At 47.8% G+C, this 17338-nt stretch overlaps 1 protein-coding gene across 3 annotated transcripts in view; it reads right to left on the reverse strand.

Moving 5' to 3' along the window:
* Positions 1–17338, reverse strand: part of LOC144798761 (uncharacterized) — a 1691129-nt gene that overhangs the window by 343166 nt on the left and 1330625 nt on the right. For all 3 annotated transcript variants that reach the window (XM_078669781.1, XM_078669783.1, XM_078669782.1), the window contains 2 exons: positions 9999–10060; positions 1183–1234 (listed from right to left, as the gene is read on the reverse strand). In XM_078669781.1, coding sequence (XP_078525907.1) covers positions 1183–1234; positions 9999–10060 — 114 coding nt within the window. The remainder of the gene's footprint in view (positions 1–1182; positions 1235–9998; positions 10061–17338) is intronic.

Below are 17338 nucleotides of genomic sequence, written 5' to 3' on the forward strand. Positions count from 1 at the left end.
TTGAAAATCGGGACAATTACAGCAGTGGACCACAAAAGCGGGGCACCCTCCTTCCCTGCAGCATTTAAAACCAACGTCAAAACTGGTCCCCAGACCTCGATATTGTCCCGAAACAGGTCAGGAGGTATACCATCGGGTCCTGGCGCCTCATTACATGCTCGCACCTGTATGCCCTGGGAAACGTCCTCTGGGTGAAAACAACATTGGCTCTGCCCAGAGCTAAACCACCCTGATCCTCCATGCCCTCAGCAAGACCGAAATTATACAGGCCTTAAAGTGATCCAACCGTTGCTGGTCCGAGATATGGTGGCATAAAGTGGGCCCTGCCAGCTCTGCAAAACAAAGTCTATTTATCACCCTCCAAAAGAGGGCATTATCTCTGGTTTCCCAAGCAGACAAACGTATGATGAACTTGCACCCGGTTAAGGCCTTCTTATATTCCTTTCTGACAGCAGGCAGCATGCTCCCTATCTCTAGGGACCTGCTTAAGGGCAGCCTTCTGAAGATAAAGAGACTTAGGGCAGCCACAATCAAACCATTTTGCCACAGATGGACTTAAATGTATTAATGATCCAGTCATCAGGATGACCGTCATCCAAACAAACATTCAAATCAGATAAAAAATTATTCAATATGTTAATAAAAGACCTCCGGGATCACTTTTCCCCACTTTACTCTAAGGCATTGATCACATAAAGTTTCAACCCCATTTCAATGAGTGATAGAGTTGTATTTTAATCTCCAGTCAAGTGAGACTGATAAGGGATTGTGGTGACTATGAACATCTCAAATTATCTCATGTTCGATTACCCATTGTAGAAGTGCAGAGGAGACAGACAAAAATGTAGTCAATAATCAAGGAATGGCCTCGGCCTATAAAAGTAAGAGTATCAGGAAAAATAAAATCTGCAATTGTCTTAATTAAAAAAGGAATATTAAAATAACGGAGAACAGAATTCGTAATCTCACCCTGAGGGGTGAATTTAGAATATGGTTTGTTAGCTGTAGCTCATTCCGAGAAGCTATCCTGCATAGCACACTAAAAATAAAGGTGATACTGAAACCAGCGAGTTCCTGTTCATCAATTTTGAGGTCACTTGAAACCTACATTTTTCTATAGACAGTTACATGGATCTTAGGCACAGGGATCTTTCACAATGTTCTTTACAAAATCAATCTCACCATAGTTCCATTTCTAACTCAATGTCAGTCGCATCCAGGGAACAGTGTGAATCTGCAAAAAATAGAGATGAGTAAGAGATGATGAGGGGAACGTGTAAACAAAGCATACTGTTTGAGAACAAATTAGACACAGGATACCTTTTGAGTAGTATGAGTAAGAATGACTTTTGCAAACTCTGAAATATTAGGTAGATTAAAAACACACACACAAGTGACTTCTTGTGGTAAAAGAAACCTTAGTGAACAAGAGGCTTTTCCTTAGCAACTGATTTAAAACTCTGTAGACAATCAGTACTAGATACACAAGCTACATGATCTGGTTCTGTAAATGTGCAGTTATTACCAAGCATAGGGAAATACTGATGGTAGCAGTAATTTAGGGATAAGCCAGACTTTAAGCAAATAGAAAACAATTGACAGCTTTGTCTAACTAGGTGCTAGCTCTAGGGTTTCCATTCAGAGAGCTTTTTAGTTGCTTCCATGCAAAATTCCTTTATATGGACAGGTATGCAGAATGTATAGGTGCATTCTTTGGGTTTGAAGAAAGAGGAAGCTTGGTTCCAAGTTGTACACCAAGGGTCCTACTTAAATGGAGATCAGTCAATAAGGACTGATGAATGAAATAGTGAGCAGAGATAGGACCCTCTGAAATTTCTGTTAGGGCTCATCTTTCTAACCATACTCAGGAGACATCTAACATCACATCAGTCTTGCAATGAGGATGGAATGAGTTACCCAAGGGGCGGGCCAATATGTATGCACAAGGCCCAGAGCACACCAAAGTTTCACCACTGCCCCTGACTATAGAAATGATTCACATTTAGATTCATTGTATGTAAAATAATCTCATGTAGATATGCTGAAAATATGACTTGGGTTCAGCTTTTGTCGACCAGTGTTGAACACTCACATTTCACAAAAAGCCGTCAGCCAGAATGATACCGAATACACCAACCCATTGTTAAAGAGTTAGTTGTGAAAGAGCTAACTTTATTATTCATTGTGCTCAAAAGCCAACTGTCTAGGTCATGGTAGACATTAGTTGCCTTGATGCCTCATTTGTGCTGTGACAGGAATAAGCAGATTTCTTGAACCAGCAATGAGTTTGTTTGAAGAAAGGTGTTGCATTAGGAATGATGACCCTGTCCACACAATAGAGAGGTATTACACAGGACTCACTAATTCCAAAGATAGAAGTTTATCCTTGTAGTACAGTGAGCAGAGTCAATTCACTCAGTGGACATTTATGAGAACTTAAGTCATGTTCACAACATAAACATGCCTGGGAAATGTTCCTTAAAATTATTAGACTCTGCAATAGGATAATGACTTGTCCCTTTCACAACACTAAAGTAACTGAAGAATAACTCTTGGAGATTCTCTAGAAGAAGCTTAACAGGGATGAAGACTAGATACTTTAGTGTGTGTTCTAAAGTAATCCATTCTTACATGAGAAAAAGGGTGACTGAAAAAGTTAAAGATCATAGCCATGTCTATCAATTGCAACAAAATAATTTCTATTCCAAACTAAAATACTAATAGATTTAAAAAAACATAATAGTGTCTTCTGTCACAAGTCATGTTCACTTCTTGTCGACTTGTTTACTGAGTAAGGCTAGGGGGCTTGATTTTGAAATACATATTTAATCACTGATCTACGATCCTGCTTTGTTTGCATGTCTGGTTTTTAGGCAGGATTTGGTTCTGAAACGTGGGGAAAATGGGAGGCTTTTGAGGACCGATCAGCAGTGAACTGTGTAACCACATAGGCCTAGGCTCATTTAGAAAGACATTTAAAATTCAGAATTAGAATTGAACAAAAGTAGAATTTAGAACAAATATTTGCTATCAGAAGTCAGAATAATGTTATTGCTATTCAGCCCAGCACTGCTCCAATGAAATTCTTCAAAATGGTTTACCTTAGAGTTTTAAGCAAATTGGATTTTCAAGTAACGTTGGATACTGCTCGCACTTTTGAATGCTGATACCTATTGCAGTCTGCATTCCTTTGAGACTACCATATTTTAAAAAGGCACTTTGGTTTTGGACTTTGTATTGTTTTCTTGAATCTGTAACACTGCTATGCTTCCTATGTGCTTAGCTCTGTCCCCACAAACCCATGGGTTTGATTTTCTGCTCACCCCGCCCTAAGTAGCTCCAGATTTTATGCCAAGACCGGAGGCTTGTATTAAATGCATTGTATTATTACCTCCTCGTCCTGGTCTCCCCGTCCCATTCCTGATACGTGAGCAGCTAGTCTGCTCTACAGAACCCCTACCTAGCTGAGCTGTTGGCACTTCCCCCTAGGATGACGTCACCATCACGTGACTACTAAAGGGGGAAGTGCCGGAAGAATCATCCTGTTTTCTTTTTTCTGCAGTCTACGACCGCGTTCCTGGCTGGGCTGTTTCCTGGAGGCTTCCTTTTCTGACAGAAAACGGGTAAGTCTCCCTGCTGTTTGTTTGTTTTGTACGGCGGCCTGCTCTAGCGGCCGCCTCTGTTTTAATTTCACTGCTGCTTCCCCCGAGCTACATTGGGCTTCCTTTCCTCATGGGGGCATTTTTGTTCCTCGCGGCTCGCGTTGGCGGCCGGCTTTGTGTTGGGGGCGCCTGATTGCACGCGGCTCGCGTTAGCGGCCGTTTCTGTGCTCTGTGCTTCTGGGTGCTCACCTGGCTTGGGTTGGCCTGCTCCAGCGGCCGTTCCTGGGCTTTCTCCGGTCCATTTTCGCCCTGCTTTAGCGGGCAGGGGCTTTTCCATGGAGTTTGGTGTCTTGCACCGTTTAAGGGGGCGATTTTGGCGGCTGGCTGGGCTTCTTATACTGGCCCGGTTTTCTTTCCCCTCCCACAGGTGTTCGGGTCCTCGCCTTTATCTGGGGTCCTTTTTGGGATGTTTTTTGTCCTTGTTTTTTGCCTGTTGGGAGTGTTGTTTGGACTTGTTCTTCTGCAATGGATTCAGTCGCTTCTTCTTCTGCGACCCCTCTGGATGCCCTGCGCCTCATTATTAATGAGGCTGTGGCTGCTGCTTTCCTGGCTAGGGACGCGGCTGAGCCTCCTCCCAAGGTGCCTCGTGTGTCTTTAGATCCACAAGATGCTCCTGAGGGTGACATTGATCCTGGTGAGGATGAGGGTGTCCGTGGTCGTTTTGTTCAGGGTGCTGAGCTCGCTGACCTGTTTGCCCATGTGAGGTCCAACTTGGGTTTTTCTCCTCCTGCGGATGCTGTTGTTGAGGATGACTTTTTTACGCAGTATGTCCAGCCTGCTCCGGATTCTTTGCCTTTGCATGGTGCAGTGCGTAATGTGCTGTCCCACGAATGGAAGGAGGTGGACAAGTCTTCTTTTCCTCGTTTCCTGTCCAGACGTTACCCTCTTGAGGGTTTTGCTGATGAATTCCCTCAGGCTGTGAAAGTGGACAATTTGATGGCTGGCCTTTCCTCTCAGGGATTGGTTGTTTCTGAGGACGCCCTTCCTGCGGACGCTGTGGATAAGCGTGTTGAAGGGGCGGTGAAGCGTTCCTATGCTGCTTCTAATTTCTCTGTCCGGGCGACTGCGTATTCCAACTATATGGTTCAGTCTCTCCTTAAGGACTTCCAGTCCCTGTCTGTTCTGCTGTCCGAGGGCGAGGATGCCACTCCTCTTCTGTCTTTGATGGAGTTGCAGGTGCGTTACCTGTCGGACATTTCCTTTGACAATTTGGGGGCGGCGGCCGCCCCTTCTGGTGCTTCCATTGCTGCCCGGCGTCATATTTGGATGCGTTCCTGGAAGGCGGACTCTTCGCAGAAGTCGGTCCTCCTTAAGTTGCCTTTTGAAGGTTCTAAGGTGTTCGGTCCTCAGCTGGAGGGCATGGTCAAGCAGTCCGCGGAGAACCGCAAGCTGGTGGCTCCGATCCGTCCTCCTGCTCGGGGGCGTGGATTTGGTTATCGTCGCGCTTTTGGGCCTCCTGCTCGTGGCGCTGCTCAGCCCTTTCGTGGCAGGGGTCGTGGCCGGGGGGCCCCTGGAGGTGCCAAGCCCCGGGCCGCTGCCAGTGTTGCCACCCCCGCTTCCTCCTCTTCTCAATGACTGTCTGCATTTACCCGTTGGTGGTCGACTCCAGCGCTTCCGCGCCCAGTGGTTGTCGGTTCCGGATGCCTGGGCGGTTCAGACTGTTTCGGAGGGTTGCCGGATAGTGTTTTCATCTCCTCCTCCTCCGGGTTTTGTTCGGACTCCCCTGCCCCGTCTTCCTTTGCGAGGGGTGTCTTTGTTGGCGGGTGTTCAGCTCCTGTTGGAGAAGCGGGCTATTGTGGAGGTTCCGCCGCTGGAGAGGGGCGAGGGTTGCTACTCAATCCTCTTTCTGGTTTCCAAAAAGGACACTTCGGATCTTCGTCCTGTTCTGGATCTGAAGCGTGTCAACCGCTTCGTCGTCCATCGCCCTTTCAAGATGGTGACCCTCCAGTCCATCCTGCCTCTGGTCCTTCCGGGTGGCTTCCTGGCGTCCCTGGATTTGCTGGATGCGTACCTACATGTTCCTGTCCATCCTGCCGACCAGCGTTTTCTGCGCTTTGCTGTGGGGACCCATCACTACCAGTTCCGGGTGCTGCCTTTCGGCCTGTCCTCTGCGCCCAGGGTGTTCACCAAGCTCCTGGCCCCTCTGGTGGGTATTCTTCATTCTATGGGGCTGCTGGTGTTTCCATATCTGGATGACTGGTTGATTGTCTCTCCGACTTTTTCGCAGGCTCTGTCGGATGTGGCCCAGGTGTGTCATCTGCTGGGTTCCTTTGGGTTCCTTATCAACCACCGGAAGTCCTCCCTGGTGCCCTCTCAGTCCCTGAAGTTCCTGGGGGCTTTCTTCCGGATGGACCTGGGCATGGTGTTCCTCTCCCAGGAGCGCCAGTTGACTTTGTTTCGCCACCTTTCTTGGCTTCTTTCCCAGTCGCAGGTGTCTGCCCGTCTCTGGTTGCGGAGTCAGGGGGAGATGGCGTCCACTCTTCATCTCCTTCCTTGGGCCCGACTGCATCTGTACCCCCTGTTGCATCATGTCCTGTCTCACTGGGATCCCGCCTCCTTGGACTTCGAGACTCTGATCCCTGTCACTCCGGGGATTCGGGCGGATCTCCAGTGGTGGTTGTCTCCTCTCTCCCTTTCCGGGGGGTTCGTTCTCCTTCCCCCTCGATCTGTGGTCGTGTTGTCCACGGATGCGAGTGCTTTGGGATGGGGGGCTGTTCTGGGTTCTTCCAAGGGTCAGGGTCGGTGGTCTCGATTCGAATCCCTCCAGTCCTCGAACTGGAAGGAGCTGAGGGCGGTCTGGCTTGCTCTCCTTTGGTTCGCTCCTCTCCTTCGGGGTCGGGCGGTCTCTGTGCAGACCGACAATCAGGTGGTTCGCGCCTATGTGAATCACCTGGGGGGCATGTGTCATTCTCTCTTTCTCCTGTCCCGGGAGATCGGCCTTTGGGCCGAGTCGAATCTGTTGTCTCTGACGGCGGTCTATCTTCCGGGGAAGGAGAATGGGCCTGCGGATACTTTGAGCAGGGTGTTCCCCTCCTCGGTGTCCCTCTGTCTGTCCCCGGATCTGTTCGGCCAGATTGTCCTTCGATTCCGCCTCCCTTGGCTGGATCTTTTTGCCTCGGAGGATTCCGCCCTTCTTCCTCTGTTTTGCAGCATCATTCCGTCTCCGTTGGCTTGGGCGACCGATGCTTTCTCGATTTCTTGGTCGGGGGGTCTGCTGTTTGCCTTCCCTCCGTTTGCCTTAATTCCGAGGGTCCTCAGGAAGATTCGTTTGGATCGGGCGGAGGTTCTCCTGGTGGTTCCGGAGTGGTCTCGGCAGTCTTGGTTTCCCCTTCTGCTGACTTTTGCCGTTTGCCCTCATTGGAGGTTTCCCCTGTCTCCCTGCCCCCTGCGGGCTCCTCTTCTCAGTCTTGCCTCCCTGCGTCGCCTCCGGCTGGGGGTTTGGCACTTGAGAGGTTGAGTTTGCTGGGTCTGGGTTGCTCGTTGGAGGTTGCCCAGTGTCTTCAGCTTTCCCGGCGTCCTTCCACCTTGAAGTCTTATGCCCGTCACTGGAAGTCTTTTTCCACCTGGTGTCTTGGGAGGGGTCTCTCTCCTGCCTCCTGTGAGGCCGTGCGAGTGTTGGACTTCTTGCGGGATGGTTTTGTCTTGGGACTGGCGGTTTCTTCCCTGCGGGCGCAATGGGCTGCCGTTCTTGCCTTTCGGGGTTCCTCTGTTTCTTCTGTCTCCCCGTTGGTGGCTCGCCTTCTGAGAAGCTTCTTGCTTCAACGTCCTGTCTCCCGTTCCCCTGTGCCTCCTTGGGATCTGCCCTTGGTTCTTCGGGCTTTGACGGGTCCTCCGTTTGAGCCTTTGGACTCCGTGGCCCTGAAGTTCCTTTCTGCCAAGGTTATCTTCCTGGTGGCCATTACCTCTGGGCGTAGGGTTGGTGAGATTGGTGCGCTGATGGCTTCTCCCCCCTTCTTGCGCTTCTGCGCTGACAAGGTCGTTCTCCGTCCGAGTCAGTTTTTTCTCCCTAAGGTGATTTCGACTTTTCACTGTCAGGAGGATATTGTTCTCCCTGTGTTTTTTCCGGCTCCTGCCTCTCCTGAGGAGGAGCTGCTCCATTCTTTGGATGTGTTGAGGGCTCTCCGCATCTACTTGGAGCGTACGGCTGGTTTCCGTAAGGTTGATTCCCTGTTCGTCACCTACGGCCTGTCGGGTCTGGGGCTTCGCCCTTCTTTGTCCACCTTGTCTCGTTGGGTCAAGGGCGCAGTGGTTTCTGCTTATGATTCGGTGCACTGCCCCCTGCCTTCTTCTGTTCAGGGTCGGTCGACTCGGAGTGTTTCGTCCTCCTGGGCCATGTTCAAGGGTGCCTCTTTGCGAGACATTTGCAATGCTGCTACGTGGGCTTCTCCCCACACTTTTGTTGCCCATTATCGTCTGGAGTTGGGGATGGCGGCCTCGGCTGCTTTTGGGACTAGTGTTCTGTCTGCAGTACTTGATTTGTAGTTTTGTACTGTTTTGATTGATTAAAATGGACCTGTTTTTCTGTCATTCTTCTGGTCTGTTTTTTTCTTACAATCACCTTGTGCTTGGGTATGGGCTCACGTATCAGGAATGGGACGGGGAGACCAGGACGAGGAGGTAATGCCCGGTTACTCACCGGTAATAACCATTACTCCGAGTCCTGGTCTCCCCGTCCCATTCCTGAGCCCTTCCCTCCCTCCCTGGTTTGGGTTTTCCGTGGGTGATTGTATGTGTTAAGTTCTGTTGTCTTTGGTATTTTCAGGATGATTCTTCCGGCACTTCCCCCTTTAGTAGTCACGTGATGGTGACGTCATCCTAGGGGGAAGTGCCAACAGCTCAGCTAGGTAGGGGTTCTGTAGAGCAGACTAGCTGCTCACGTATCAGGAATGGGACGGGGAGACCAGGACTCGGAGTAATGGTTATTACCGGTGAGTAACCGGGCATTCTTACTACTCAATACAGCAGAATCTGTAGAATGCTACATACAGGGTGGAATTAGAACACATGTATAACTTCCAAATACATAAGAGTAAGTGCTTCAGAACCCCCTGTTTTCTGCTGAGTAATTTCATCTGCCTTCTGAATGCTCCAGTAAATGAACGAATATGAATGAATTTACAGACCATGATTCATATGTTATTTCTCAGTAGAAATGTGCACTAGTATTGGTCCTGCTTCTTTTGAAAACTGGATGGATGCTTTGTTTTTTTCACTGTTGACATTCACATATCTTTTGGTCCCTGTTTCAAACTTTGGGTGCCTAATGAAGCAGTATTGTACATTTCTGGATTGGGTAAGATTTCATTGGGCCCAGAATGGATGCTCCTGCATTCACGTGGGTGCAGGGTGGCCAGACATGGGAACTCTTCTCATTGCACTCGACAAAGTTGCACGAGTGGATTTGGAAACCTCATGATTTACATAATCTCACGACCTACCTTTTACAAGCAAGTAAGATATTAGCATTAGCAAGAGTTATTAGTATGTGTGTATAGCATAATTCACTGTCTAAAAATATACAACAGTGTCAAGTATTTACTATAGAATTTTTTTAAAATAATGAACACCAACAGCTTCAATTTAAAGTAGAGAGATATACTGCCCTAAGAGAATGGAGAGTGAAACAGAGAGATACATAGGAGAGGAGGATACAGAGGAAACTGAAGGGAGACGTGCGGTTGGATGATGTGGTATAGACACCTATGAGAGATCTGGCTATGACTAAAACTATTGGGTCTCATGGGTAGATACAAGGGGCCATTAGGGAGACATAGGAGCTATGGAGGAGACACAGAGAGGCTGAGCTGGAGACAGAGGCGTGTGAAAGCATGAGGTCCGAGGGGCTGACAAGAAAAGGTAAAGGTGCATGGGACCACTGAGGCAACCTGGGGTTGGTAATGTGGAGGCATGGGGGTTGTCGAAGATACATGGGGATAGTCGAAGGGAGTGATGGTAGTCTGACAGGGAACCATGGTGACTGAAGAAGGGCACAGAGTCTTGGGGGCTAATGTCAGTCATAGATATAAAGTGAGGAGACATAGGGCCGAGTGTGCTAATTGAGGAGTAATAGGGAGACATTGAAGCCCTTAATGGACAGAATGTGGAGATATGGGAGACCAGAGGAGATACAATGGCGTATGATGGCGAGACATAGGGTACCAAGGAGTCAGAGGGTAGGGTGTCAAACATCAAACTGCTTCCAAAGTTTGGTAAATTAGAATACCATACCGTTTGGCCAGCTTCTGTGACACATTGATGTCCATGCATGGCTTGTATCCATCCTTGGGCATGCACAAATACAAAGTAAATATTCCCAAAATAGAGGTTTTTGCCTACCCTTAGTAAATGGAGGAAAGTAGCACATCATGGTCGTGTTAGTCCAATCATCTTCAAATTCTCTGTAAAGAAAAGATGTAAATGACTTCAGTAAGAACGTTAGTTTTTGACAATATACCATATGGAAAATGTGAAGTGTGATCAAAGGTGACATCATGTTTTTGCTAAACCTAAACATGTTGCCTCTTAGAATCACTGTATAACATCTCCTTTGAAAAAAGACTCTTTCTAACCATCTTATTTTGTTCCCTTGGGGTGGCTTTCACTTTGTGAACTACCTTAATTTGCTTGAAATGGAGGTGACGTAAGAGGAGAACAGGAAGCACGACCAGCACATTCACTACAGCAGGAAAGAGGATGTAAAGTAAAAAGTCATAGTTTTACGTTCCACCAGAGGGTTTTCCTGAATGGAAAACCTGCTGTCCTCACAAAAGTGGTGTAGCGAAAGTGGAGGGGCCCCCCTACAAGGTACACAGAGGGGCCCCCCTTCCGGATTTAATCTGGAGCGCTCCAGCGTGAGTACAGTGCTGAGGGGGCCCCCTGCAGCTCAGGGCCCCCCGCACTGCGGGGGATGCGGGGGCCTATGTTACGCCCCTGCCTCACACCATTGACTCCTATGCTTAGCTATCCTGCGCCATCAACATTGTCCACTCATAAAGAACTAGCAAGGTTGTCACGGGACAAGCAAGGAAAATAGCCCCACCTCCCTCAGCTGGATGGCAAAAGACAGCCATAATTTGGGGTGCAGCAGGCCTCTCACATCCCTATGCTCTTACACCTGCTTCACTAAAGATAACTATGCACACGTATATATATACCTTATGACACCATACACAACTAGATGGCCATCATTTCTCAGTCACTAACAAAATCTATATCTCTCACATTACCATATTGCTACTATTTATCCAATTACTAATTATTTTACTATAAGTAGTAGGACTACATGTACTTCTACTTGTTCTACTAGCATGACTGTCAATACTTCTGGTCCTACTCTTCATTTTAGTACGCCTGCTACACTAACACAACTTTAAAAACTACTGTTACTAAAACCACTATTAACACACACTATCCATTGTATGACTGCTCCACTGCTAGTACTTACTTTGCCACTACTACTTGTACTACTTTTGGGAGGAGGGGCCAGCGTCCTAAATGGCCGCCTGGAGCTGATTCTCCGTATTGACCCTGTGCACTTCGCCACAGAGCGGTTCTCCGTTGCACCCAACCCGCATAAAAAGTTATGATTCCATGATCGGAATACTCGGATCAGCAGCAGGGTTGAAACCGGCGGCTCTAAAGGCCCCGGGAAGCCTGTTATTGGTTGCCGAGATCCCTGGGGCCCGGCACACAAAATGCCTCGGTCGAGCTGCCTCCGCAGCTGTTGAGAAGATGCGCTGGCAGATTACCCCGACAGGGCGTCAAGGCTTCGGACGAAGGGGACAGCCGTCTGAACGTCCCGGCGACTGCGATTTGGAAATTGAGAATCCGTCGCACAGGTGAGGAAAGCCATCACCCACCAACACGGTGGGTCTCACCCTGCAGAACAATATGGCTGCCCCGCTCCTCGCGGCCTAAGGAGTACCGCCCAAACAGACCGCTACTGTGAGCGCTGGTGCCCCCTTCTCTACCTGCAAGGCTGTGGGGAAGATAGCGGAATCACCGATCGAAGCGAGCTGGCGCGACCTGTGGACCCCTGGACGAACGAGAGCAGACAAGCCTCCTGTGGGCTGAGACGGCCTTGCTCCGGCACCCGGTGAGTCTGCAAGCCGCGGGGCGTGAGTGCTGGAGCTAGTAAGGATGCCGGCGGGATGCAAGTGCTGAGACTTTCACGGCCCCTTAGGTCCAATATGAGTGAAGCTCCCCTTCTGAACCATTGTGAGTCACCACGGAACAATCAGGTGAGGGAGCCCTCCCCCACCCCAGCCAGTGAAAGTGGCCAGCAAACTTTATTCCATACGGAGCACACAGTCCGGCCCCTCCCCCATTGGCTCCATAGAGCTAGATGCCCGCGTGTGTCTGGGGCTTCCTTCCAAGTCCCGGCCCCTGGAGAATCTATCTGTATGGTCACAGGCGCCCAGACAAACCTCCTAAAAGCAGTGAGGCAATCTCTCACCTGACCTCTGCCGCAAGCACCATAAGTACTCTTCCTGCACCACTGACCCTAAAATGGCGGCTAATAGGCAGCAAGGAGGAGTATCCTACTGAGACAGCCCAGGAGACACCTGAGGAAGCGGCGCAAATTACCCTTGAGGCCCCTAAGAATACAAAGGGGATAGATAAAAATGGGGACCGGCCGAATGGAACACCGAGGGCAGAACCTCTTGCCTGACCCCAAGATGGCAGCCACAGTGGTCCTTTACCACGATGAGCTACTACTCTTGGACAAAAATTGTCCAGACCTCAAGCATATCCCCCATCCAGCTCACCCATCAGGACACGGAACCTGTGATCTTGCCACCGACCATTAAGACCTAGCATTTTGGCCAATGCCCGGTGGAGCTACCTTGATAGCTATAGAGAAGATGGGCTGTTGACTTTGCCCTCGGCCGTCACCTACCCAGCTGGACTTTGGGCAGACTTTCCTTCGTCTCTCCATCCTACCCTTCTACTCTCCCCTTATCTCGTCTTCTATGCTCTTTAAATGTTTCTAGCAACATATGTAACTTGTAACTGATGTAACTTTGTAACAATGTGGAACCTCATGTAAAGCGCTCTGATACCTCGAGGCCTAGCCAGCGATATAGAGAACTCAAAATATTAAATAAAAAATAAGTAGTATAATTACTAACATTATTATTACAATTTCACCACAACTTTGATTACCACCACTATTGTTATTACAAACTATAGTGGTACTACTTCTACTATATTTTGCATCTACTATATATACCTATACTAGCGACACTATTACCGTATTTGTAATCTTTCTATATCTATTGGTACTCCTGGTGCTACAGCAGTGACTGTCCCTACCACTACTAGTAACACTACTAACAGCAGTGCTGCATGAACGTGTATGCCTACTCAAAATACAAATACAGCAACTACTGGCACTTCTACTGCCAGGTGTGCTTATACAGGATCTGTCAAAGCTACTACTACTGTTTGTTCAACTACTACTAGTAATATCTCTACGACTTTAAATACTAGTTGCTGATTGAATGAATAAATGAATGAATCATGCCATATTTGTAAAGTGCGAGCAGCTGCCTGGAAGCATCCTGGTGCTAGAGATATAGGCCACAGAGAAGGGGAGAAAAAAGAAGTAAAGTAAGCTGAAAGAGCCAGGTTTTGAGTAATTTGTGGAAGGTGTTGTGATCTAGAGTGCTTCCCAAATATAGCATTGGTGAGTTTCATAATTTCAGAAATAGGAAAAAGCGCGTTCTCAGGGCTTCGGAAAGCAGAGCTCAGGAGGATCTCAGCATTCATCGGGGCTGGTAAATCGAGAATTTGCTTCTGATGTTGTTCAGACCCAGGCTGTTTTGACTTCTGTTTATCAGTGCTTTGAACATTCTGCGCTTCCTGATAGGCAGCCAGTGCTGAGTTTTAGGTGTTTGGAGGCAAAGCAGTGGTTAAGAGCCTTTAGGAGTAATCTGGCTGCCATGCTTTGCAGCATCTGCAGTTGGTGAATAGGAGACTGAGAGAGGCTCAGATATAGTGCATTACCATAATCTGGGAGAGAAGTTATCAGGGCTTGGCTCAAAATCTTGCCCGCAGACTCTGGTAGGAGAGGACTAACCTTTCTCAGGGATTTTAATAGGGAGAAGCAAAGGGAGCGTCCCTTGTTTCTCTGAGACTTAAAGGTCCGTTGGGAGTAAAAAAAGATGCCTGGATTCCCTGCTGTGGCCGAAGCAATAGGGGAGCCCCTGATGCAGCAGACCGCCAGCAAGGTGACCAGAAATGAGGAGTTTCTGCCAAAAGCAGTATCTCGGTATTATCCTCATTCAATTTTAGGCATTTCTCTTCCATCCATGTCACCACCCTAAACGTACAATCTAGAAAAGCTTTCCTCGTGGGTATCCTCGGAAATAGATGCAATTATCTGAGTGTCATCAGCATATGAAGAGAGATGGACGTCAGAAGATCTTGCGATGTTCGCCAGTGGGGCCATATACACAACGTAGGACTCAGTGAAGGGTCCAGTACTGAGCCCTGTGGCGGTCAATCTTTATATCATCTTTAATGGCAACCTGTAGTTTCAGTACTGTAGCCAGTTCTGAAACAGGTCTAGGATTCACCCACAAACTTCAACTAGAAATAGCAGCAATGGTGCTAAAAGGAGTAGTACTTGCAGCATTGGTAGTAGATAGATATTAGTGGGTACAGTAGTAATACACGATGGGTTAGAAATACTACCCATCAACCAGTAATATTAGTACTACACATATCTCTTCTAGTAGTAATAATAGTACCAGTAGCAGCACAAGTTCATTGCAATAGTAGTGCTGTGTAACCCCCAACTTATTGAGGACACACTTGGTAGATCTCCTACGCCCCAAAAGGAAATTGACCACTTTTAAGAGAAAAGAACTGTCAAGTGTCTCTCTCGCTCATCTCCAACAGAGTTATTCTCTTGCAGGCAGTAGTGTTAGGAGCCAGACAATCCTGTCAGGAAATCTCTCATCTGCAGAGGTCCACCCCATACCCTAAAATCAGTATGCACACAGAATCATTTGTATTTAACTCTATATGAATATTTGCTATACACTGTTCATCGTTAAGTCATATGTATTGTATATGTAAGTATTATAAGCAGTTCAACAAATAATTATGGATTAAATAGGGCCCAACCATATTTCATCACACACCCCTATGCTAATAGTCTACCTAAGTTATAACTGACTGTTCAGCAGCAGCACAGTTCCTCAAGTTCCACCTAACACATCTGAAGCCAGGACTCCATAATTCAGCATCCCCTTCAGCAACCGGTCTGTGTGTTCTACCACTCCCTGTCGGCGGTATCTTACATCCCTTCTTATGCATGGTATTCTATGGAACAAGATGGGGCCAGCTCATGCTCATCCACAGCATCATTGCACAGGAAATCTGAGCAGTGCTAAGCAGCACAAAATGGCGTTTGGAAAGCAAAGAACAAGGGCAGTCGAAACGAAAAAGAATATGAGGTGTGATCCTGTTTCAGTATCTATCAAAAGTAGGTGGGGCTCAGAAGCAAACTAGGAAGAATGTGTTCATTTTGAGAGCTCAGATGAAATATCCATGGTTTGAAGATGAAACATCAATGGTTTGGTTCTGCAAAGTGAACTATCTTTTAGCGGCCTTTCTTCCATGCCTGCGGACTGACATGAGCTTGTTTGGCGCTGTGTGTAGAATATATCATGTTATCCAAGCACGCCAACCCAAGGCGCTCAATTCCTTTTCTATCATCCACACACCAAGATAATAACCTACATAAGCCAGCTCCCTGCTGGAGTGTAAGCAGAAGATAACAGAAAGATGCAACTCTGTAATGTTTAAAATGAACCCAATGCTGGTCTTCTTGAACTCAACAGTAATACTTGCTTTAAGCTCCAGAAAGAAACCTACAAGCCCCAACTGGTAAATTCTATGCAAGATAACTGCACCGAAAAACCTGATAATCCAACTGACACATCAGCTCCCCAGGAAGACATATGGAACAAGTGACTCTACCGTGGCAGTAGATGGAAGCAGGGGTGACCTTGCAAGGTGTCAGGAAGATCTTATGACCAGAGGCACTCAAGGAAAATCACGTTGTATAAATGCAAACATGCAAATCCAATAGGTATGACTATGTCTGGGTGTATGTGTTTTTTAGATTTCGCCTATTACCATTCGCTTGCGAATGGAATAGGCGAAAATTCAAGGGCTTGATTGACTAGTGAAACCACTGCGGTTTCACTGCGGTTTCTTCACAGTGCATGTGAGGTCACGTGAACACAAAAGCGGGTCACGTGACCACACAAGCACGCGCATCTCTCCCTAATCCGCCTGCCTCCCCTCGCTCGGCTCCCATTTGCTCCTGCCTCCCCGCCCACTGCTTCACACTTCACGGCCGCAGGCCGTGACTCGCTTCCCTCACGTCTTTCACGCTCCTCCTCCCTTATCACTCTTAATTACATCTGTATCCACACATGCTCTGGTTACTCCACCCCTAATTATTCACTTCACTTGCAAGTCAGGCCGTGACTCGCATTCTGGCCGTCTGCCTGTTGCCTCCTCCTCCCTCCCACTCCCTTTTCCTCTCCCAGCAACTTGTTTTTTAGGGCTCGCCCCATTCTTTCAGCCCCTCCCGCCTCCCCACACAGTATGCCCACCTTATGTATTTATTTATTCATTTAGTTTTTTTAGGGCTCGTCCTATTAATTCCGCAAGGAATAATAGGACGACAGTATAGTTAGTAAACCAGAGCTCAGAGCTAAACCATCGGGCAGATCGGATTTCAGTCAGTGCACGTGAAAACCTCTGGCATTTCTCCTCCCCTCACTACTCGCATTTCTCCTCCCATCAGCCCATGTAGACACCAATTAACATCTTTAAGCTTTCCGTTCTGTTCTGCATTTTACATCTAAGGTTTCAGATGATGATTGAATTTATCTTTAAAGTATTTGGACTCTGTCTCTTTCAAGGAATTCAAAGGCATTGTAATCACCGCCATCCTACTTTTTATTAACCTTGCACACATTTAATCACCCCGGAGATTACTTTCATTGTTATGAATATGTTCAGTCTACACTTTGGGGCACTTCATCCTGTGAAAGTCCATAGGTATGTCATTTTGAATGCCAAACACTGCCATAAAAATGACTGTTTCATGTTATAATTGCAGTTTACTGTTGCTGTGACTGTGAGCTGATTTTGTTTCCGTGTTTTCACGGCGTCCTTTCCCCGACCCTCTTTTCCTGTCACCTCCTTCCTCTGTCACTCCACTGAAGCTTCCTCTTCTGTTACACTCTCTTAGCCCTGTGACTACATACCACTACCAGTTACTTCTCACCTCCACTGCTGGACTATCTCTCCAGTATTCACTCGCACACTCTCTCCTACCCACCTGTCCCATGCATCCTCATTTGTTTCCGATACCCTCTATCTCCTTCTCCTCTGCCACGGGCTCTCTCTCTTTCTTTCACTCTCTCGCCTTTGTAACACTCCCACTACCTTCTGCCCTCCCCTCTCTCTCTCGCTCTCTCTCCTTTTGCTTCTCAGTTTATCTTTCTCGATCACTCTTTTTCTTCTCCACTACGGCGCTCTCTGTCCAATAGTCCTTGGCACACTCTCCTTCCTGCCTGTCACCCCTTTCCACGCTGGCCCCTGTCACACTCTCCTCGGTAACAGTAACACTGCCCCTTTCCGCTAGT

Source organism: Lissotriton helveticus, chromosome 12 (assembly GCF_964261635.1).
Source record: "Lissotriton helveticus chromosome 12, aLisHel1.1, whole genome shotgun sequence".
NCBI lineage: Eukaryota > Metazoa > Chordata > Amphibia > Caudata > Salamandridae > Lissotriton > Lissotriton helveticus.